Source organism: Salvelinus namaycush, chromosome 35 (assembly GCF_016432855.1).
Source record: "Salvelinus namaycush isolate Seneca chromosome 35, SaNama_1.0, whole genome shotgun sequence".
NCBI lineage: Eukaryota > Metazoa > Chordata > Actinopteri > Salmoniformes > Salmonidae > Salvelinus > Salvelinus namaycush.
This window is the reverse complement of record NC_052341.1, coordinates 7,542,479-7,564,339: the sequence shown is the minus strand read 5'-3', so window position 1 is coordinate 7,564,339 and position 21,861 is coordinate 7,542,479. Positions and strand designations below refer to the sequence as shown.

Sequence of the window (21,861 nt, the reverse complement as noted above, 5' to 3'; positions counted from 1 at the left end):
TCCAATACACACTGACAGCAACTGTCTGCAAGACCGTTTTAATGCATTTCATTTCAACATGCGTAGTCATAGAAAAAAAGTTAAAAGGTGTCTCAGATGCTTTGTGCATAGTTAACCAGGACACTGACAGTAGTGTATACTAGGGTATGAGTGGCGGACCATACTACAGCACGTACGGGTGGTGGATAGCCTTGAAGTTCTTCATGGGGATCTGGATGCGGTCTTGTACCTCCCGGGCCCAATTGAGTTGCCCGGCAACGTGGGGCATGTTTTTGGCAATGGGCGGGAAGCCTTTACATGTCTCCACGGCTGCCATCTGGGCGTCGTACACCAGCTTGGTGTGGTCCAGCTCTGAGCTGAACATTTCCACCAGCTCCTTGTACTTAGACCAGATCTGGTTTTGGATGTGAGGGCGCTCCAGGATGAAGCCAAACATGTCCAACATCTACATGCAGGAGGAAATGGAAGGGGGTTTTGAAGAGTGACTTTCACTACTGTATATACTTTAGGTTTCAGAACACCTTACATTAGACTGACCTTGACAGCAGACTCTGTGGAGGCACAGTCATCAAAAGCCTGGCACAGGATGGTGCCTAACCGTCTCTCAAAGTCCAAGATCTGGTACTGGAACTTCCTGAAGTTCTCATCAAAGCTCTGAGGGAGAGGGAAAGAGGAGCAACTCTGAACAACACAGCTGGCTCTGCGTCTGACATTACACCTCATTCCCTAGTAGTGCACTACTCTGAACAACACAGCTGGCTCTGCGTCTGACATTACACCTCATTCCCTAGTAGTGCACTACTCTGAACAACACAGCTGGCTCTGCGTCTGACATTACACCTCATTCCCTAGTAGTGCACTACTCTGAACAACACAGCTGGCTCTGCGTCTGACATTACACCTCATTCCCTAGTAGTGCACTACTCTGAACAACACAGCTGGCTCTACGTCTGACATTACACCTCATTCCCTAGTAGTGCACTACTCTGAACAACACAGCTGGCTCTACGTCTGACATTACACCTCATTCCCTAGTAGTGCACTACTCTGAACAACACAGCTGGCTCTGCGTCTGACATTACACCTCATTCCCTAGTAGTGCACTACTCTGAACAACACAGCTGGCTCTACGTCTGACATTACACCTCATTCCCTAGTAGTGCACTACTCTGAACAACACAGCTGGCTCTGCGTCTGACATTACACCTCATTCCCTAGTAGTGCACTACTCTGAACAACACAGCTGGCTCTACGTCTGACATTACACCTCATTCCCTAGTAGTGCACTACTCTGAACAACACAGCTGGCTCTGCGTCTGACATTACACCTCATTCCCTAGTAGTGCACTACTCTGAACAACACAGCTGGCTCTGCGTCTGACATTACACCTCATTCCCTAGTAGTGCACTACTCTGAACAACACAGCTGGCTCTACGTCTGACATTACACCTCATTCCCTAGTAGTGCACTACTCTGAACAACACAGCTGGCTCTACGTCTGACATTACACCTCATTCCCTAGTAGTGCACTACTCTGAACAACACAGCTGGCTCTACGTCTGACATTACACCTCATTCCCTAGTAGTGCACTACTCTGAACAACACAGCTGGCTCTGCGTCTGACATTACACCTCATTCCCTAGTAGTGCACTACTCTGAACAACACAGCTGGCTCTGCGTCTGACATTACACCTCATTCCCTAGTAGTGCACTACTCTGAACAACACAGCTGGCTCTGCGTCTGACATTACACCTCATTCCCTAGTAGTGCACTACTCTGAACAACACAGCTGGCTCTGCGTCTGACATTACACCTCATTCCCTAGTAGTGCACTACTCTGAACAACACAGCTGGCTCTGCGTCTGACATTACACCTCATTCCCTAGTAGTGCACTACTCTGAACAACACAGCTGGCTCTGCGTCTGACATTACACCTCATTCCCTAGTAGTGCACTACTCTGAACAACACAGCTGGCTCTACGTCTGACATTACACCTCATTCCCTAGTAGTGCACTACTCTGAACAACACAGCTGGCTCTGCGTCTGACATTACACCGCATTCCCTAGTAGTGCACTACTCTGAACAACACAGCTGGCTCTGCGTCTGACATTACACCTCATTCCCTAGTAGTGCACTACTCTGAACAACACAGCTGGCTCTGCGTCTGACATTACACCTCATTCCCTAGTAGTGCACTACTCTGAACAACACAGCTGGCTCTGCGTCTGACATTACACCTCATTCCCTAGTAGTGCACTACTCTGAACAACACAGCTGGCTCTACGTCTGACATTACACCTCATTCCCTAGTAGTGCACTACTCTGAACAACACAGCTGGCTCTACGTCTGACATTACACCTCATTCCCTAGTAGTGCACTACTCTGAACAACACAGCTGGCTCTGCGTCTGACATTACACCTCATTCCCTAGTAGTGCACTACTCTGAACAACACAGCTGGCTCTGCGTCTGACATTACACCTCATTCCCTAGTAGTGCACTACTCTGAACAACACAGCTGGCTCTGCGTCTGACATTACACCTCATTCCCTAGTAGTGCACTACTCTGAACAACACAGCTGGCTCTGCGTCTGACATTACACCTCATTCCCTAGTAGTGCACTACTCTGAACAACACAGCTATCTCTGCGTCTGACATTACACCTCATTCCCTAGTAGCGCACTACTTTTGTCCAGAGCCAAGGTTGGTTACCTTGTTGCCTGTGTCGATGGCGTCGTATTTGCACTCTGCGAATATTTTGATGAGATCAAGGAACTCCTCGTAGATGCTGAAGACCATGTTTCCCAGGGCGCTGCCTCGGACCCCCTGGATGTCCACCTTCTCCAGCTTTAGCAGCTCCACTGACACCGCATACACCTCCTACCAGACACAGGTTAGCCCAGAGTGAGTGAGTGAGTGAGTGAGTGAGTGAGTGAGTGAGTGAGTGAGTGAGTGAGTGAGTGAGTGAGTGAGTGAGTGAGTGAGTGAGTGAGTGAGTGAGTGAGTGAGTGAGTGAGTGAGTGAGTGAGTGTGTGAGTGAGTGTGTGTGTGTGTGTGTGTACCTCTATGGTCTGTAGACGCTGCAGGAAGGCATCCATCCTGGTAAACACCAGGTGTGAAGGGAAATCCCAGTTCTTTGAGTTTCCATTCTAGAAGACACAAATGTACCGAGATAGTTGACTCTAGTCATAGAGTTGTAACACTTGAAGGTTTGATGAAATGTTGCCTTGAGTGTTGTAAAATAGGTGAGAGTGTAAGAATGTATACTGACTTTGAAGTATTTGTCCATGTCGACTTTGCACTGGTTGTAAGTCTCTCTGAGGGTCACCAAGGTGACAATGCTCATCCTGATGTTTCCCAGAATCTCGTCGATCTCCCCCACAAGGCCCTTCATCACCTCCTCTGGACCCAGGAAGTTCCTTGTCTGCAGCACACAGGAGGACAGTCTCCAAAATATGAATGTATGTAGCCGTTTCTTTACTAGGTGAAATGTGTTTTTGTAGTAGGGGCTAGGTCTGAGAAGTGTCATGGGGAGGGGGCTAGGGGGTAAGTATATTCTGATTGGAGTTATTAAAAAGACATTGAAAAGACATGCACTTTGAAAAAACATCCCTGACAATTACCATATCAATGAAGAGGTTGCAGATTTCTTGGAGGATGACAATGATCCTAGCAGGGTGGCTGTAGTGCTCAGAGTTAGCCCAGGTTAGACATACTGTGTGCATCACAGCTCCCACGTAGGTTGGCAGCTGCAAATAGGACAGAGGGAAAAGCTGTAAAGTGAAGGTTGAAAGATAATTATCTGAATTAATAGGATGGACACATGAAGCTGTTTTCACCTGTGAGTACTCCAATTGTTCAATCTCATCAAGTATCTTCTGCAGTGGCTTCAGATAAAGCACAATATCCCGTGCTTCCGTCCGACCTACAGTGGAGGAGGGTGGCATAACATAAAATGCATGCAGGTCCACGACCATTTGTGTTCAAAGAGAGAAATCTGAGTTAGTGAAAACGTTGTTTAACCTTCATTGACATCCCTGTAGATACTCTTCAGTGCTGGCCAGTAGGTACTTGATGCTTTTTCAACAATTTCTGCCATCTTGCACACTTTTGGATCCATCAACTTCAGAAAAAAGAAAGGACCATGACCAATTGACCTATCGGTATTCACACTCCTGATACCTGCAGCGCAGCTCGAGTTAGGGTTAGATTCAATCAGATTTACATCCACATAGCGTTGTTTTGGCAGTGTCGGAACTGCATTAGAACTGTCAAATCCACAAGCGGCTTGTTGCGTTACCTTATCACGGACACTGCCATTTGGATGCAACTAAACCACAGACTTTAATCCGATAAAGCCCACGCAGCCGTGTTAGAAGTTCATGCAGCTAGGTTACGAATTCAAACGCTCAAATTAGACTGATTGCCATAAATACTCCATCCAAATTAACATGAAAACATGCATTAGCCTAACATCAATGGTTTGACATTGGAGAGTCATTATTGCTAACATCGATAGAGCCTACGATTTCTACGAGCACCGTTTAGAAGTTGTAACGCAGTAGGTATAATAAGGAAGGGAGTCGTTTGTGAGACACGGGAGCAGCAACTCATCAATATGTCAGCTCATACCTAGCCCAGAATGTACTCTTAAGAAGCCAAATGTATTTTCTTTAATTTAACCCTTATTTTACCAGGTAAGTTGACTGAGAATACATTCTCATTTACAGCAACAACCTGGGGAATAGTTACAGGGGAGATGAATGAGCCAATTGTAAGCTTAGGATGGTTAGATGACTGTGATGGTATGACAGCCAGATTGTGAATTTAGCCAGGACACCAGGGTTAACATCCCTACTCTTACAATAAGTGCCATGGGATCTTTAATAACCACAGACAGTCAGGACACCTGTTCAACAACCCATCCAAAATACAGCACACTACACAGGGAAATGGCATATTTTTTTTTAGACCAGAGAAAAGAGTGCCTCCTACTGGCCCTCCAACAGCTTAGCTTCAGAAGCAAGTCAGCAGTGCGATGCAGGATGGTAAGTTACCATTACTCCTTAAGGTCCAAGGACAAGAGAACGACTGATAATCAGCCGGGCCGATATTGGCCTTTTCTAGTCTATCGGCCTTTCTCTATCGGCTATGCCGATAGTCCCTCTACATAGCAAAATTGTTGCTATGCCAGCTGCCACTCACCACATGCACAATGCAGAGGAATGTCTAGCTGGAAAAATCTGCAGCAGCAAGCTAGATCATTATCCAACAGAAAGGTGCAGTATTGAGAACTGGATGAATTGACACAGTGACCAAAATCGACCAGCCGCAATCGTATCTGTAAATTGACAATTGATAGTCGGATTAGATGATTGTCATAATAGGGAAAGAATAAAGTGTTTTAAAATGCCTAAATAAAGGTTGTCAATAGGGTTAGCTACCTAAGAATCTTCCTACATGTTTATGGACCAAGAACGCTGTAGATCAGTGTGCATGTGTGTGTTCTCACTTCTCAAACTATGGGCAGATTTCAGTCATTCAGACAGAACGTGCATCATTGTTTTATCTTTTTTCCTACTGTCGCTCTCCTTGTTAAATATTATTCACATTTGTGGCATTACGCCATTGAGCTAGTTCTCATAGTAGCAGTAAACAGCAGCAAGTGATATGAGAAGCAAGTATATGAGCGATGGGGAGATGTGAAAGGGAGCGGAGATACAGCCTTGCTCTATCCAATCGTAGCAGTAGGATCAAGTTACAACCCGCCCATTTCTTGACAGCTGAACTAGCCAATTTAATTGTTTCTAATTTCGAGAGTCCCGCCCTGTTCAGCCGCCCACTATCGCTGTCCTTCCATTGAAAGTGAATGACACCACCGAAACATCTGCTATGTAGTGATGGGGAGTCGACTCCAAAATAATAAATTCTTCAACTCCTTGCCCGCCGACTCCCGGTGTCAACTTCCATTTGTGGGTGTCAAGCTTCGATTCCGCCTCATAAGATTCAGTATTTCTGCAACGGAGGAAACTATTTGCCATTGTCTACACCCGAGAACAAACTATTGCATCTTTACCAGCAAAGGGAGGAAGAGAGAGGGGAAGGGTACAGCCATAGGTAGGCATGACAACCACCAGGCAGACAGTCAAAACTGTACATCGGTAATCAAAAGATGTATTGGCTTTCGCAATGCTGTAGCCTATCGCAATGTCGAACGATCGCAATGTCTCACACAAGTTCACTAAAGTAGGGGCTATCAATGAGTAGGCTGAGCTATTCTACACGCAACAGACCGAACACCAAACACACACTGGCATTTTTCATAGCAAAAAGAAAGAGCAGGGGAGCCAGCGAGGGAGGGGATCGGTGCAGGTAGACAGTCGGAACCGTGCGCATAGGCTATATCTTGGTAATTTGTATCTCTCGCAACGTCTTGTCTTGCAATGCCTCGTAAATTGACTAAAAGTATATACTAGGCTATGAATGAGTATGGCTAAGCTATTATTCATAGTGCCAGCGAATTGAAGTTGAACGTCGCATCAGTTTAATTATGCCTAAATGTGCCATAAAAAGTATTTTTCCTAAAGCTTATTTACTGAAACCCTGGCTGGCTGTTGATGTCCTAGGTCAGGGTTCTCCAACCTTGTTCCTGGAGAGCTACCTTCCTGTAGGTTTTCAGAAGCTCAAGTCAGCAGGATGTGGGCATTGTTATTAGGAAGGACGTCTACTATGGATCGCTAAAATAATGATTATGATCACACCATCAATTTACAGTGGCAAGAAAAAGTATGTGAACCCTTTGGAATTACCTGGATTTCTGCATAAATTGGTCATAAAATTGTATCTAGTCTTCATCTAAGTCACAACAATAGACAAACACAGTGTGCTTAAACTATTAACACACAAGCAATTATACGTTTTCATGTCTTTATTGAACACACAGTGTAAACATTCAACCAGCGTCTCTAGTAATACCCGTCTGAATAGGGCTATAACATGGCAAAGAATAGGCTTATCAGCGTAGAGTGCAACGTCTGCACTGGGATCCTGCGCACAGCAGAAATATCTCGGAACTATTCTAGTTCCTAGACATCACCTTCTAAATTCAAACAAAATAGACATTTTATAGGCTAAGTTGATGAGCAAGTGGGCGGCATCATGCTCATGTCAATCCTCTAGAACGCAGATGTAGTCTACCTAGTAGGACTCTGCAATAATGAGGTGATGTGTACGCATCTGTTTTTACTCCAACCATAGGAGTTGGAGTCGAGCAAGAGTCGACTCCTTCAACTACGACCACAGGAGTCGGAGTCAAGCAAGAGTGGACTCCTTTTACTCCAACCACAGGAGTCGGAGTCATCTCCACGAATCCTAGAGTTGTGCACCATTACTGCTATGCAGCTGTCAGCCAACGCTGGTTAACACTGGTTATTACTGGCTATCCAGACTCCTTTCTCCAGCGAAATGCTACGCCACACCCACGGACGTTAGTTTCTTCTCCGCAATGAGTCTAGATCTGAGTACCTACCCAACCCTTCACCGAATGCGAGCACATTCGGGGCCGTCTGATCGGTACAGAAAACGATGGGTTGGGCCAGAGCCAGAACACACGTGGGTAAAGCGGCGGTTTGAAAATGTGTCATTGGCTTTGATACTCTGATCTGTTAGAGACAATACAATCGCTTATGACAATACAAACGCCCCTTGTCACCACAAACAACTTCAATGATGGCAGTCTCAGACTAAAGTATGTAGAGAATGTCAGATCAGGGGAATAATTTAGTGTGAGTCATCAGGCTAGATTAGTGCTTGATCTGATTGAATCCTGACCTGCTAATGCAGGTCCCCTTTCGCTGTCGATTCAACACCACCTATTGTTGGCCTAACCCAATCAGGACCATGGACAGCTCCTAGCACTGACAGCGCACAAAGACACACGTTTCAAACAACAATATCATCTTTCATACTGTAAAATAGGGTACCTGTGCATAAATACACTCCAGGTTCATGAGTCTGTTGTTCCAGAAATCAAACTCCACTCTGGGCAGTGGGTTCAGTCCATCCAGGATTGGCTGGGCAGAGTCTTTACTAAGAACCTCTGTCACCTGGTGAGTCCAGTCGATTATCACCGTCTCAAAGGCATGCATCAACTTACTGTCAATGGAGCAAGAGAGCCTGCATTGGGGGAAAGTAGACAATGCACTGTTTATTTTCAACAGTAAATGTATTATGCGATTTGAGTCTTTAGGGGAGGTGACAGTTTAATACCGGTAGGTGTATTCTGAATCTTCAAGAGCATCTGCGTTTGCTGGTAATGGCAGGAATGTTCTGCCTTTGATTTGACCTCCAACGACGAACACTTCATTCTTCAGTTTGTGTGCATGGCGAGACACATCATCTGAAACCACCCTGGGCCAGCATCTGGTGTTGTCTTTGTTGGTGTGTAGAGGGTAAGCAATCTAGAGAAACACTTGTTAAATTTATGAGCGACCGTTTAATTTATCAATAGCTACAACCAGTGCGACTTGGGTAGGAGCTCACTGCAGCCGAGTACCAGCACCTCAAATGTTCTAGCTACTGCTTGAGCTCCTATTCCTCTTGTAGCTAGAATATTAGCTCAAAAATATTGTGGCGCTCCTGCACCTACAGTGGAAGTCGGAAGTTTACATACCTTAGCCAAATACACTTATACTCAGTTTTTACATACACTCAGAAGTTTACATACACTCAATTAGTATTTGGTAGCATTGCCTTTTTTTTAAATTACGTTTCGGGTAGCCTTCCACAAGCTTCCCACAATAAATTGGGCGAATTTTGTCCCATTCCTCCTGACAGAGCTGGTGTAACTGAGTCATGTTTTTTAGGCCTCCTTGCTCACACACACTTTTTCAGTTCTGCCCACAAATTTTCTATAGGATTGAGGTCAGGGCTTTGTCCTTAAGCCATGGTGTTTATACTTGCGTACTATTGCTTGTACAGATGAACATGGTACCTTCAGGTGTTTGGAAATTGCTCCCAAGGATGAACCAGACTTGTGGAGGTCTACAATTTTTTTAATGAGGTCTTGGCTGATTTCTTTTGATTTTCCCATGATGTCAAGCAAAGAGGCAGTGAGTTTTTAAAATGTTTTTTTTTTTTACCTTTATTTAACTAGGCAAGTCAGTTAAGAACAAATTATTATTTGCAATAACAGCCTAGGAACAGTTAACTGCCTTGTTCAGGGGCAGAACGACAGATTTTACCTTGTCAGCTCAGGGATTTGATCTTGCAACCATTTTTGTTACTAGTCCAACGCTCTAACCACTAGCTTGAAGGTAGGCCTTGAAATACATCCACAGGTACATCAGAAGCTTCTAAAGCCATGACATCATTTTCTGGAATTTTCAAAGCTGTTTAAAGGCACAGTCAATTTACTTCTGACCCACTGGGATTGTGATACAGTGAATAATACATTTAATAATCTGTAAACAATTGTTGGAAAAATGACTTGTGTCATGCACAAAGTAGATGTCCTAACCGACTTGCCAAAACTATAGTTTGTTAACAAGAAATTTGTGGAGTGGTTGAAAAACGAGTTTTAATGACTCCAACCTAAGTGTATGTAAACTTCCGACTTCAACTGTACCGTTAAATATAAACCGCCACATACACTTGAAACAAATAGCCAAACCGAAAACTGCAGACAAAAATGCTTTCTGCTACTAAAATCAGTGAAATGTAGGCTAAACTGAGAACAGAGTGAAGAGCAGAAATCTCAACTAACAAGCAAGTCGCAGAAATGAAGAACGCAAAGGGGGGGAGAATTCTGTCAGGGGGGAGTTTTTCGGCACAACACCGGCACCTATTTCAGTCCAAGTCAAGCATTGGCTTGTGGACTAGTTGACATTGCGCTAGCTAGGCGGCCTGGCCTAACATTACTCACCCCCTCAATTGCGCCGATTGTAGCGTCCACTGGAGAATTCGCGACATCTCCAATAAATACATTCTTTATATTGTCTTTTGTAATAACTTCTTTATCCTTCTTGATAAAATATACAGCTTTGTTTTTAATTGTTTGCGGAAACTCAAGGCTGCAAACAAGTTGGGATGCTGCATTTAGAGAAATAACAAGGCTATTGACGTCGGATTTTTCAATGAAGTTTCCGATCAAAGTTCTGGTTTCCTCCCCAGCAATAAACTTCTGCCATTTGTCCGGTTTCAACTTTAGCGCCTTTAAAGTCACGTTCTGTAAAAACACTATCCTCTGATCTTCTCCCTCCATGTTATCATACAGTTTGACAGCCACCGTCAGCTATTTCTTAATGTTCTGTGTACGTTAATCTTACCAGCTAATGTTAGCTACCAAGCTAAACTTCAACTGACAAAACGTTGGAAATCAAATGTGAAATACGTTCCTCGCGCTCAGAATGTTTACCCATTCCTAACGGTTTTTGTTTGGACTGTCAATCAGCGCTAAAGGCTCGAGCTACTGAATGTGGACCCTATCATTCCTGTGCCCATGGGTGGATCTCTATGGCGGTCTCCAGTTCTGTCTTGTGTGGTTAAATCCAATGGCAAAATATTTAAAGTTGTGTGTTAACTTCACCTATCAAGTCAAATATTAAACAAAGACAGCAAATATGAGACTTGAGATTTGTTAACCAGATCTCAGATTATCTGAAATCAAATAAACAAACATATGATGGCATAAAGAGGCACAAACCTTTATGATACAAAACAACTTCACAAGTAATTATGTTTTATTGATAAATAAACAAATAATTCAAGCTTGATTTACATTTCATAAACAGTGCATTGTGAACAAAAATTGCTGATTAATTTATCTGCCAATGAAAAACACAGCCCTCCAAAGGGGTCAGTGATGACAGAAATGCATATTATAAGACAACACATTTGTAACAGACATCATACAACTGTATAACACTGTAAAAGGTCTTTAAAAAATTATCCCCTGCAAACTTACTGCTGCTTCTGCAAAAGTACTTGTAACAATATCAGAATAAGAGACGGAATATTTCAACCTGAGTAGTGATATTACGATCCTTTGTTTCCCTCTCCCCTTTATTTATTTCTCCCCTCCCTCCTTAATACCTCTTCCACGTGACTGTGCAGTTGTAGTAACAGAGGTATCAAAACAAGAAACTAAATTAAGAGTAGAACTAACACAGTGATGGCATAACAAGGCTTTTGGCCGAGACAGTATTTTTTTAAACTATTGTGCCGACTCAGCTCCCATATCTCACCCCCGGATCACTGACACAGGCCAATGACCTGGAAATATTTAACAAAACAACAAAGTATCATCTCGACCCGTAAGGGGAGAAAGAGAGAGAGCGAGAGAGGAAACAGTGGTGGTTTGTTATGGGAACCATTCAGAAAGAGATTATGTTCTGTAGTAATGACAGCACTATGAGAAGAGGTTTATGTAAAAAGAGGTTAAATGGCACCTTTCTCTGTTCATTTTATATCAAAGCAAAATATTGCATGATGTAACTTCCTGTAGAGGGCGCTGAAGGAGGTCCAATCCTCTCGGCATCCTGATCTCCATCCTAAACCCGTGCCCCTTCAAAATCCTTCCCTCCAGTGTTTGTGAATATGAAGAAAGCAACATGTAATCAATATGATGACAACTTCCACCTTTCAGATTGTGGGGATATTCTGCTTTCTTATGTACATAATTCCATAGGTCCTTTAGTTCAGGTCCATAGACACTGAGCTATAGAGTAGAGTGAGGCCTGCTTCTCCTGCTGAAGTGCTGGAGCCTGGGTCTTTCCTACAGGCTAGTCAGAGCCGACACCTTCTTCTTCCGGGCTGCCACCATCTCATAGAAGGGGTCCCTGCTGATGGCTTTTCTACAGGGAAGAGGGGGGAGAGCAATATTGATTTTACATTTGGCTCGGGACTAGAGCAGGATCGTACATATCAAGAACAGGACAGGATGGAAGTAAGAGAAGGGTTGTGTCCCAAAAATCTCACCTTTCTCCCAAAGTGTGCACTTGTTCACTTTCCTTCATGGATATGAAAGGAAATTACTGCTATAAGTCCCCCTAGCCCATGTCTACACCAATCCAATACTTTTAAATTTGTGCGGAGTAGTGAATGTGTGTACACTTCAGAAAGAAGGAGAGGTTATTGGGACAGCCAAGATCTCACTTGATGCTGGTGATCCATTCTTCCTTCTCCTCGGCTGTGGGGGCGGAGATTCGATAGAAGGTGTGGTTGCCCTCGACAACGCGTCCGTCCGCCTCGGTCTTACACGCCTTGATCACCTGATCCCTGTGGTCCGGGATGAACAGCTCAAAACAGTTCTGAGAGAGAGCGAGAAGAAGGGGGGGGGGGGGGGGGGGGGGGGAGAAGTGTGACAGAGGCTTCTAAAAGGAAACAGGGAGAATGGCAGGAGAACGAGCACAGGAAAAGAGGGGGAGAGAGAGTAACTTACTGGTTTCTTAGAGTCGTCCACCTCTCTAATACTAAGATTCTCCAGAGGGATGATACCCCTAGGCTCCTTATCCTGGAGGGAGAGAAGGTTATAGCTCATAATTGATACAATGAAAGCAATGGAGAAAAAGCATGACAGAAAAAGAGAGAAATAGAAAGAGAGCAACTCACAGTAGTGTACTCAAAGTAGTACAGGCAGTTGTCTGTGAGGATGAACCATCGTCTCTTCCACGTCTTCACACGCCCTCCTGGGGGGGTTAAATGTCAGAGTTCAATCAGGATTCATAGAAGCTAAATGCAAAGATTAAAGTTGCCCCTAGGCACTCCAGACAGACAGCAGCACAGACATCAGCCAGTACCAGGCAGGAGCCTATGGGCGTGTTCCAGGTCATCTTTAATGCAGTCATGCTTCTCAGAAGGCACATCATGACGACAACAAAGTCGACCATGAACACAATGCATTAGATGACATGTTGATTGGATGGTAGGGTTACATTTAATGGTTGTTTGCGTTTAGAGGTTGATAACATTAGACCTCACAGCATGAGTAACACAGAGCAGATAAATCACATCTTGCCAACAATTAAACACCATTTCATTCTTTATAATCAAATCATAGTTAACAGTAGATTTTAATTGGACAGAGCGGTGGGTAGTAGGGAAGCAGCAACCTGAAGCAAAGCACATACAGGCTGGGGAGGGTAATGTTTCCAATCCAGACATATATATTACATACCTCCTGGAGACCAAAATCACCCAAACAAAACAAATGAAGAAAAAGACAAAATAAACTACATTAAGCCATTAATATTTCTACTAATTTTTACCATAATTAGGGACTGATTTAGACCTGGGATACCAGGTGTGTGCAATTAATTATCAGGTAGGACCAGCAGGCTCCGGACCTCGTAGGGTAAGAGTTGAGTACCCCTGCTTTACATGTTGCATTATATCTTTGTTCAATATATGTATGACTGAGAAGACCAAACTGGAGAGTGTAGGTCTGCATCTGTCCACCAGAGAGGAGTAGCAACATCAATAAAACTGACTGTCCTGTTCTCCACTTACTGTAAACTGCAAAGTTGACACTCACCTAGTTTGAGTAGCCAGCCCTCCCGGTCGGGGTTGAAGAAAGTGTGTGTGAGGTCGTTCCCATCATCCTCTGGGATCTTAAAGGGTTCGTTCTTTATACTCTCATACAGGTTCTACAAAGAGAGAAAGGAATGGAAAGAAAGAGCGAGAGGACGAGAAAGAGCTCATTAGACGTTTGATGCAAACACAGAATGGGGGTATACTACAATTGAAGCTAGATCTACTCAGGGTTTTCTAAAGTTAACCAACTTCAGTTAGCTTCACATTTCAGCTCAGGCTTTATCCGTACTACGACTTTGGATATTGATTGTCCACCTGCCGCTAACTCTAGCAGGCTTGTAACTGTGCATGCATGTCACAAGAGGCTAGTCGAAAGCCAAACTCTTCATTGAGACAATGCTGAACCATCAATCCATGGGCGAGTCAATGTCACATTTGTGCCGAAATCAAAATGAAAGAAAAGTTATCTAGCAAATTCAGCAGTCTAGTGTGATATAGGCTTGTTGAAGAGCAGTCTTTTATTACGTATCGTTAATGCTGTCTTTGGTGTGCTTATCATGAGCACCATTTATGAAATAAAAGTATTAAAAATAGATTCTCCAGTACTTTTGTATACTTTTTAGCCAGTAGTTCTGTAAGTAACACCAAAAGTTGTCTCTGAAAATGCGAGGGGCTGAAGCTCATTGGCTAGAACTCGAATTGCTAGGGGGCCAGCCAACGTGTGGGGAAATGCAGGGAAAATGGCACAGCACAGCTTCAAGAAAATAGTCGCTTTCAAACTAGGGATTTCGTGGCTAATTGAGGTAAAACAGTAATTCTGCTAATAGATGATGCATGGATGAACCACACAGACACATCCAGACAAAAGCGGGAAGCTTAAAAAAAAATTAAAAAAATAAATCTTAGTCGCTAACCCGCCCGGGAGCAGGTTAGTTCTGAAGGATTCGTTGCCATAGAAATTGACCTGGCTAAAAGGTGAGCGACTTTCATGGTACCATTTATCCAGAGTTGAACTCAGAACTGACCAAAGTTAACTTGCTAACTCCTCACACCACGTACATAGTATAGGGCTCAGGTCCTCAGCCAATCCTAGTATACTGTGGATAGAGGGAGGAAGAGACAGGTATAGAAAAATGAAAAGGGAGGGGAATAGAGAGAGCTTGGTAGAAAAACAGAGGGATGAAGAGAGTGATGGGAGAGATACCCTGAGTAGGTCCTCTGGTAAGTCTCCGCCATCGTTGATTCCTCTGTTCATGGCGCTGAATCTCTGGTGGGAGGGTTTGTCCTTCACATTGGGGTTATGGAGACTGGTGTTCAGCATGATCACAGCAAACGACAACACATAACACGTATCTGGAACACAGAGATGGACTGGAAGGTTAGTGTGTGTGTGTGTGTGTGAACGTGCTTGCGTACGTGTGTGCATGCAAGTGTGTGTGTGTGCGGTGGCCTTTCTATACCGCTGTGCTGGAAGACGCCAGGGTTACAGTGACAGTATCTCTGGGCAAACGCCTCCATCATGCGATCGATCTTCTGGGCTTCACCTGGCAACCGGAAACTCCACAGGAACTGCCTGGGGGAGAGGACATGCAAACATAAGAGTGTGGTGTGTGTGTGTGTGTGTGTGTGTGGTGAGCATGTGTGTATGTGTGTTACCTGAGGGCCTGGACCAGGTTAAGGTCAGTAAACTCATGCAGCTCCACAAAGGCTTGTAGAACCTCAAGATTGAAATCCTCTCTACAGAAACACATAAACAGTATTCAGGTGTATGGTCATAAAAGAGAATAGATCAGCGTTGCATTCAGTAGGGAATACTGTAGCTAAATGTTTTGAGACCGAAAAGTAGTGTTTCTTATTGGACAAGTTCAATGTGCTTTCTTCATGTTTCATTCCATATCCGAATGTTTCTTGCCAACTGAACAGGACCTAGGTAAATTTAGGAGATTTATCAGAGAAAAGCTATGAAACCAGAAACATACCCAAATATAATCTAATAGATTAAATCTATAATCTCCTAATCCTTGCCTCCTCTCTGTGGCCAGCACATGTGTGTGTCCAGAAAGAAATGGGCCAAATCAATATCACTGAGTTGAGGACCAGAGTTTCCCAAACTTGGTCCTGGAGCCTCTTCTTGGTGCCAGTTTTGGTTTTTACCCTAGCACTACACAGCTGTTTCTTGCTAAATATATTCTTAACTCTTCTTGAACTGCACTGTTGGTTAAGGGCTTGTAAGTAAGAATTTCACGGTAAGGTCTAGACTTGTTGTATTCAGCGCATGTGACAAGGTTATTTGTATCAAATCTAACAACTCATCATCAAGCTTTGATTATTTGAGTCAGCTGAGGGGGGGGGGGCCCAGGGGGGGCCCCAGGAACGAGTTTGGGAATCCCTGCATTAACCCACTTAATAGCTCATTCATCATCCTCTTTCGATGTCTCTCTCACACTCTCGCTCTCTTTTTGCTCTCACACGTTTCTCACCTCTCCCCTAGATAGTCTCCGATGGCGGTCTTGTTTAGCCCCTCCCCTTTATAGAGGAACTGGGCAATGTCATTGCTGGTGTTCTTCAGCAGACCGCTGTCAATCAAAAACCGGATCCCCTGATTGATGGTACACACAGCCAATCAGAACACAGAACCACAGCCAGAGCACCAAATCACAGGACAGAGTGGGTGATAGAGGCTGGTTTACGATTGGGCTTCACCTTCTCTGGGTCCATGTTGAACTTCTTGCACCCCATGGACACCTGCTTGTTTCTCTGCATGCTTTTCCTACAGACACAACAGTCATTAAGGTGGAACTGACAGTGTTTTAGCAACATGAAATCTTATTAAAATCTGTTCATTTACACCCCCTGGAAGAATGACACCTTTTTTTTACATTTTCTGACAAGCAAGTGCTTAATAATGGTCAGTTTCACATTTCCATAAAAAAATGTAATGTTCGGGAATGACATATAGCAAGGCATTTGTGAAAATTCTATAGCAATATAGAGTGGGAAAGCGGCCGTGGGTTGGACAATTAGCCACTGCAGGTAATAAAACCATCTGTCTCGTCCAGGACCGGAGTCTACGCAGACCGGTGAGCAATAGCCAATCAGAGCTACACTAGGCCTTTATGCAAACAAGCCATTTGTCATACGGTCCTGCCATCATTCACTTTGAACTGGACTGTGTGTTTACAGGCAGCAGCAAAAGCGCGACTTCAGAGCATTACAGCGCATTCGCCAAAAGCCACAAAATAAACAAATGGATTTCTGCAAATATGCACACTGAACAAAAATATAAAAACCCAACATGTAAAGTTTTGGTCCCACTTTAGCTGAAATAAAAGATCCCAGAAATGTTTCACACCCTCAAAAAGCTTATTTTTCAAAAAGGTTGTGCACAAATTTGTTTGCATCCCTGTTAGTGAGCATTTCTCCATTGCCAAGATAATCCAGCCACCTGACAGGTGTGGCATATAAAGAAGCTGATTAAACAGCATGATCATTACACAGGTGCACCTTGTGCTGGAACAATAAAAGGCCTCTCTAAAATGTGCAGTTTTGTCACAGATGTTAATTGTTTAGGGTGCGTGCAATTGGCATGATGCCTGCAGGAATGTCCACCAGAGCTGTTGCCAGGGAATTGAATGTTCATTTCTCTACCATAAACAGCCTCCAACATCTTTTTAGAGAATTTGGCAGTATGTCCAACCGGCCTCACAACGTGTAACCATGCCAGCCCAGGACCTACACATTTGGCTTCTTCACCTGCGGGATCACCTGTGAACAGCCTCCCAAACAGCTGATGAAACTGGAACAAGCTGTCGTACACGTCGATAAAGAGCATCCCAAACAAGCTCAATGGGTGACGTCCGGTGAGAATTCTTTGGTTATGCAAAGAACAGTTTCATGGGAGTAGACACCCACCTCCATCACCACGGTGTCTACACCCATGAAACTGTTCTTTTCAAAACCAAAGAATTTCTGTACAAACTGTCAGAAACGTCTCAGGGAAGCTCATATGCGTGCTCATCGTCCTCTCCATGGTCTTGATCTGACTGCAGCTCAATGTCGTAACTGACTTCAGTGTGCAAATGCTCACCGTCGATGGCCACTGGCACGCTGGAAAAGTCCAATCAAGCAAATGTATTTCTATAGCCCTTCTTACATCAGCTGATGTCACAAAGTGCTAAACAGAAACCCAGCCTAAAACCCAAAACAGAAAGCGATGCAGATTTACAAGCACAGTGGCTAGGAAAAACTCCCTAGAAAAGCAGGAACCTAGGAAGAAACCTAGAGAGGAACCATGCTCTGAGGGGTGGCCAGTCCTCTTCTGGCTGTGCCGGGTGAAGATTATAACAGTACATGGCCAAGATGTTCAAACGTTCATAGATGACCAGCAGGGTCAAATAATAATAATAATCACAGTGGTTGTAGAGGGTGCAACAGGTCAGTGTTAGTTGGCTTTTCATAGCCGATCAGAGTTCGAGACAGCAGGTACGATAGAGAGAGCTCTTCACTGATGAATCCCGGTTGCAACTGTACGAGGCAGATGGCAGACAGCGTGTACGGCGTCGTGTGGGCAAGCGGTTTGCTGATGTCTGAGATGGTGACGGTGGGGTTATGGTATGGGCAGGCATAAGCTACAGACAACGAATGCACAGAGATACCATGACGAGATCCTGAGGCTCATTAACGTGCCATTCATCTGCTGCCATTACCTCACGTCTCAGCATGATAATGCACAGCCCCATGTCACAAGGATCTGTACACAATTCCTTGAAGCTGAAAATGTCCCAGTTCTTCCATGGCCTGCATACACACCAGACGTCACCCATTGAGCTTGTTTGGGATGTTCTGTATCGACGTGTACAACAGCTTGTTCCAGTTCCCACCAATATCCAGTAACTTCACACAGCCGTTGAATCAATTCTATGCGAAGAAGATGTGTCGAGCTGCATGAGGCAAGTGGTGGTCACACCAGATACTAACTGGTTTTCTAATCCACACCCCTACAGTACCTTGTTTTTAAGGTATCTGTGACCAGTAGATGCAGATCTGTATTCCCAGACATCTATGGATTTCACATTAGGGCCTAATTTATTTATTTCAATTGACAGATTTTTCTTATATGAACTGTAACTAAGTAAAATCTTTGAAATTGTTGCATGTTGCACTTATATTTTTGTTCGGTGTAATATCACGGCAGTCCTCTTACATTTGGGAACTTTAGTCCTATTGATCAAACAACCATGTAAAAAGGTACGCTTTCTCTTCCTCACTTATGCCCATCAACAACTAATGCTAGAGGACATTAGAAAAACCCTCTCACATTTTCAGCTAGCTGCACTGATAAACGATGGGGAAGAGTAGCCTGCTCGTCCTTCTGCAGCTTGCCTGCCTATGCATGATTGTCCAAACCCACGTTTGAATGGGAACTTGCCTGCCCGCCTATTAATTTTGATCAATGCCAAGTACATTTGACTGACAACTAGCTAAGGGTGCGTTCATAGATTGCCTCTGCCTCCAGTGTGTCAGTGTGCTTGGAGTCATTCGTAAATTCAGAGCATTATCAGATTGAATATACAAACAGACAGAGCGTGTCGCTCTCCGAGCGTACACTGCTCGATTAACACTGGACACTGGCCGAGGAGTAGGGTTAATCTGAGCGTTCCTCACAACGGCAGTCAAGCACCCAAGCTAACTGGCTAAAGTTGGCTAGCTACTTCCAGACACAAACAAAACACTACTTCACTGACTATTTTACTCGCCCTAGTAGAGCTGCGTTCCAGACTATTTACCTTTTTTTGCCCAAATTTATTCACACCGGTCATATTCAGCTCGTGTTGCGCGTTCTTAAATTCCTCAGTTATTCTGCACTCTGGCACACTCAGACGAGGGTGCTCTGAAATTATTCAGAGTAGATAGCATCATTTGTTAATTCACTCTGCCTAACTGGTTGTTCAAGTTCAGTATTTTTTTGGAACTACCAAGAAATGTATTGTAAAATTATATTCATCATGGATTGAACTGCATCCATCTATTCTCCAACAATGCCTTACTGTACGTCATGTAATTTTGAGTCAAATATAACCTATTTTTAAAAACCCTTAAAGTTTAACAAACTGGGAATGTTATATTTTTGAGGGATATTATGACTATCTGCAAAGTAGTTAAAACGCTTTCAGTTCCTCTTGAAGTCAGTATAACGCATGCATAGAGCCTTCGAAAACAATTCAAATGGCCTTTATAGTGCTGAGCGATTAACAGAAATGTCGGTTATTTTTAGTTTTTTAAACAACTAATTGACCGAAGTCGGTTCAATTATTAGAATTGCATTATTTTATTTTTTTATTGTGAACTCAATACGCCATAGTTTCTCTAGAGTAATTCTCATGTCCGAACTGTGAGATGTAGTTTCCAACAGGCCAATGTTCTACATAATTATCACTTTTTGTGCACTAAACTAACTACAATGATCATACTCCATTGTGCTGTTACTTGTCTGGTCTGGGTTTCTTTTACGCCTGCTAGGTAAGAAATCATGAGCAGGCACTACAATCATGGGCCTTTAATGAATTGTTTTATTATGGGTTGTTAAAGCATTCAACCCACATAACGCATTTAATGTTTTAAAAAATTATCGAAACCAAAATAGAAATTCATGATTATTTATTAATAATCACACCAAACCGACTTCAAAAAGAACTGAATCGCTCAGCACTAGGCATTTAGAACAGTGTAACGCCTTTGTAAACTGTTTTTTTTTTTTTTTACTTTGTAAACCATTCATAAAGCTTTTATACACACTTTAGATAATGTTTTGAACACTAAGGACACCTTCCTAATATTGCCCCCTTATGTCCTCAATTCATTGGGGCATGGACTCTACAAGGTGTCAAAAGCGTTCCACAGGGATGCTGGCCCATGTTGATTCCAATGCTTCCCATAGTTGTAAAGAGTTGGCTGGATGTCCTTTGGGTGGTGGACCATTCCATCACTGTTGAGCGTGAAAAACCCAGCAGTGTTGCAGTTCTAAAACACACACAAACCGGTGCACCTGGCACCTACTGCCATACCCCGTTCAAAAGGCACTTCAATCTTTTGTCTTGCCCATTCACCCTCTGAATGGCGCACACACAATCCATGTCTTAATTGTCTCAAGGCTTTAAAAAATATATATATATTTAACCTGTCTCCTCCCCTTAATCTACACTGATTGAAGTGGATTTAACAAGTGACATCAATAAGGAATCATAGACTGACCAAGTGAAAGCTATGTCATGGAAAGAGTAAGTGTTCCTAATGTTTCGTACACTGTGTCTATGCCCTATAAAATGTAGAAAGGGTATATCTATAAAGGTGTATAAAATCTTTATGAATGGTTTACAAAGGCTTTTTAGTGTCTTTAGAGCTCATAATATATAGTTATATTATGCTCTCTAAAGACGTCATACATGCAATGAACAGCCCCATTAACCCATTTAAGTGTCTGTAGCCTTGGGGCGACCCCTGTCCCAGACCCATCAGTGTCTTCAATGAGAGACGCACACACGATCACTGACATCATCACCAATACCATGGGTCAGTGGGTGGGGAGGTTGGGGACACTTCACTAAGGATGATTCTACTCCCCTCCCCCATCACCACACAAAGTACATACAGTACATTGCTCAGTAGAGTTGCACACAATCAAATACTAAGGCAATAACAGGACATGGAAACACACACCTCTCGTCGGTAATGCCTAGGTTGTCAATTTCATTTGTCACCTCTGCTATCTCATCCTTCAGCCTCTAGATGGAGGGAGTGAGAGAGAGAACGAGGATGAGTGTATGGTACAGTTAGATCTATTTGATCTATCAGTCACTTAATCACACACGAGAAATCTGACCCTCCCTCAATCTCACAGAGCAGCTTTGATCCAGCTTCAGATAATACTAATACCCAAGGCACTAAAAGGGAGGGAGGGAGGAATAAAGGTGAGAGAGGGTGTAATTGGTGTATTTCACAAACTGGGAAATATCTGCTTCTGAACAAGAGGTTTCCAGCGTTCTGACAGGAGACATACAGGTACTGTATGTGTTGTGTAAGAGATGTTACGTTTAGGCAGTCCTATGGGTTGTGTGCAGAGTGGGTGAATCTTCTATAGATGGTCCCCCACAGGTGCACCTTCTGCTAGCTGGGGTCAAACCAGACCAACCCTCCCTCCTCCAGCCCTCCCTCCCGCCACCCTCTCTTCACCTGACCCAGATCTACAATCCCCTGCTTTCTATGCCCTTGACACCAGTTTAACATTTTCTCTGTCATATGCACTCTCGCTCTCCCTTTCACACAGT

General features: G+C 43.7%; 2 protein-coding genes across 10 annotated transcripts in view; both read right to left on the bottom strand.

The window, feature by feature from the left end:
- The window catches only part of LOC120029603 (dynein heavy chain 17, axonemal-like), a 96,035-nt gene extending 85,650 nt beyond the window's left edge, over positions 1-10,385 (bottom strand). The window contains exons 1-11 of the mRNA XM_038974889.1: positions 9,930-10,385; positions 8,276-8,466; positions 7,990-8,182; positions 4,031-4,130; positions 3,847-3,932; positions 3,631-3,756; positions 3,279-3,431; positions 3,070-3,156; positions 2,720-2,887; positions 538-654; positions 177-445 (exon numbers count right to left, since the gene is read on the bottom strand). Coding sequence (XP_038830817.1) covers positions 177-445; positions 538-654; positions 2,720-2,887; positions 3,070-3,156; positions 3,279-3,431; positions 3,631-3,756; positions 3,847-3,932; positions 4,031-4,130; positions 7,990-8,182; positions 8,276-8,466; positions 9,930-10,268 — 1,829 coding nt within the window. The 5' untranslated portion in view covers positions 10,269-10,385. The remainder of the gene's footprint in view (positions 1-176; positions 446-537; positions 655-2,719; positions 2,888-3,069; positions 3,157-3,278; positions 3,432-3,630; positions 3,757-3,846; positions 3,933-4,030; positions 4,131-7,989; positions 8,183-8,275; positions 8,467-9,929) is intronic.
- Positions 10,386-10,710: 325 nt separating this feature from the next.
- The window catches only part of LOC120029970 (cytohesin-1-like), a 44,913-nt gene continuing 33,762 nt past the window's right edge, over positions 10,711-21,861 (bottom strand). For 4 of the 9 annotated variants that reach the window (XM_038975279.1, XM_038975281.1, XM_038975284.1 and 1 more), the window contains exons 3-13: positions 21,254-21,318; positions 16,241-16,307; positions 16,018-16,136; positions 15,194-15,274; positions 14,998-15,110; positions 14,742-14,890; positions 13,538-13,650; positions 12,617-12,695; positions 12,447-12,518; positions 12,161-12,315; positions 10,711-11,859 (exon numbers count right to left, since the gene is read on the bottom strand). In XM_038975279.1, the coding sequence (XP_038831207.1) occupies positions 11,781-11,859; positions 12,161-12,315; positions 12,447-12,518; positions 12,617-12,695; positions 13,538-13,650; positions 14,742-14,890; positions 14,998-15,110; positions 15,194-15,274; positions 16,018-16,136; positions 16,241-16,307; positions 21,254-21,318 (1,092 nt within the window). In that variant the 3' untranslated portion in view covers positions 10,711-11,780. Of the gene's footprint in view, positions 11,860-12,160; positions 12,316-12,446; positions 12,519-12,616; positions 12,696-13,537; positions 13,651-14,741; positions 14,891-14,997; positions 15,111-15,193; positions 15,275-16,017; positions 16,137-16,240; positions 16,308-19,323; positions 19,428-21,253; positions 21,319-21,861 lie in introns of those variants that run through there. The other 5 variants (XM_038975283.1, XM_038975285.1, XM_038975282.1 and 2 more) reach the window with 3 other exon arrangements.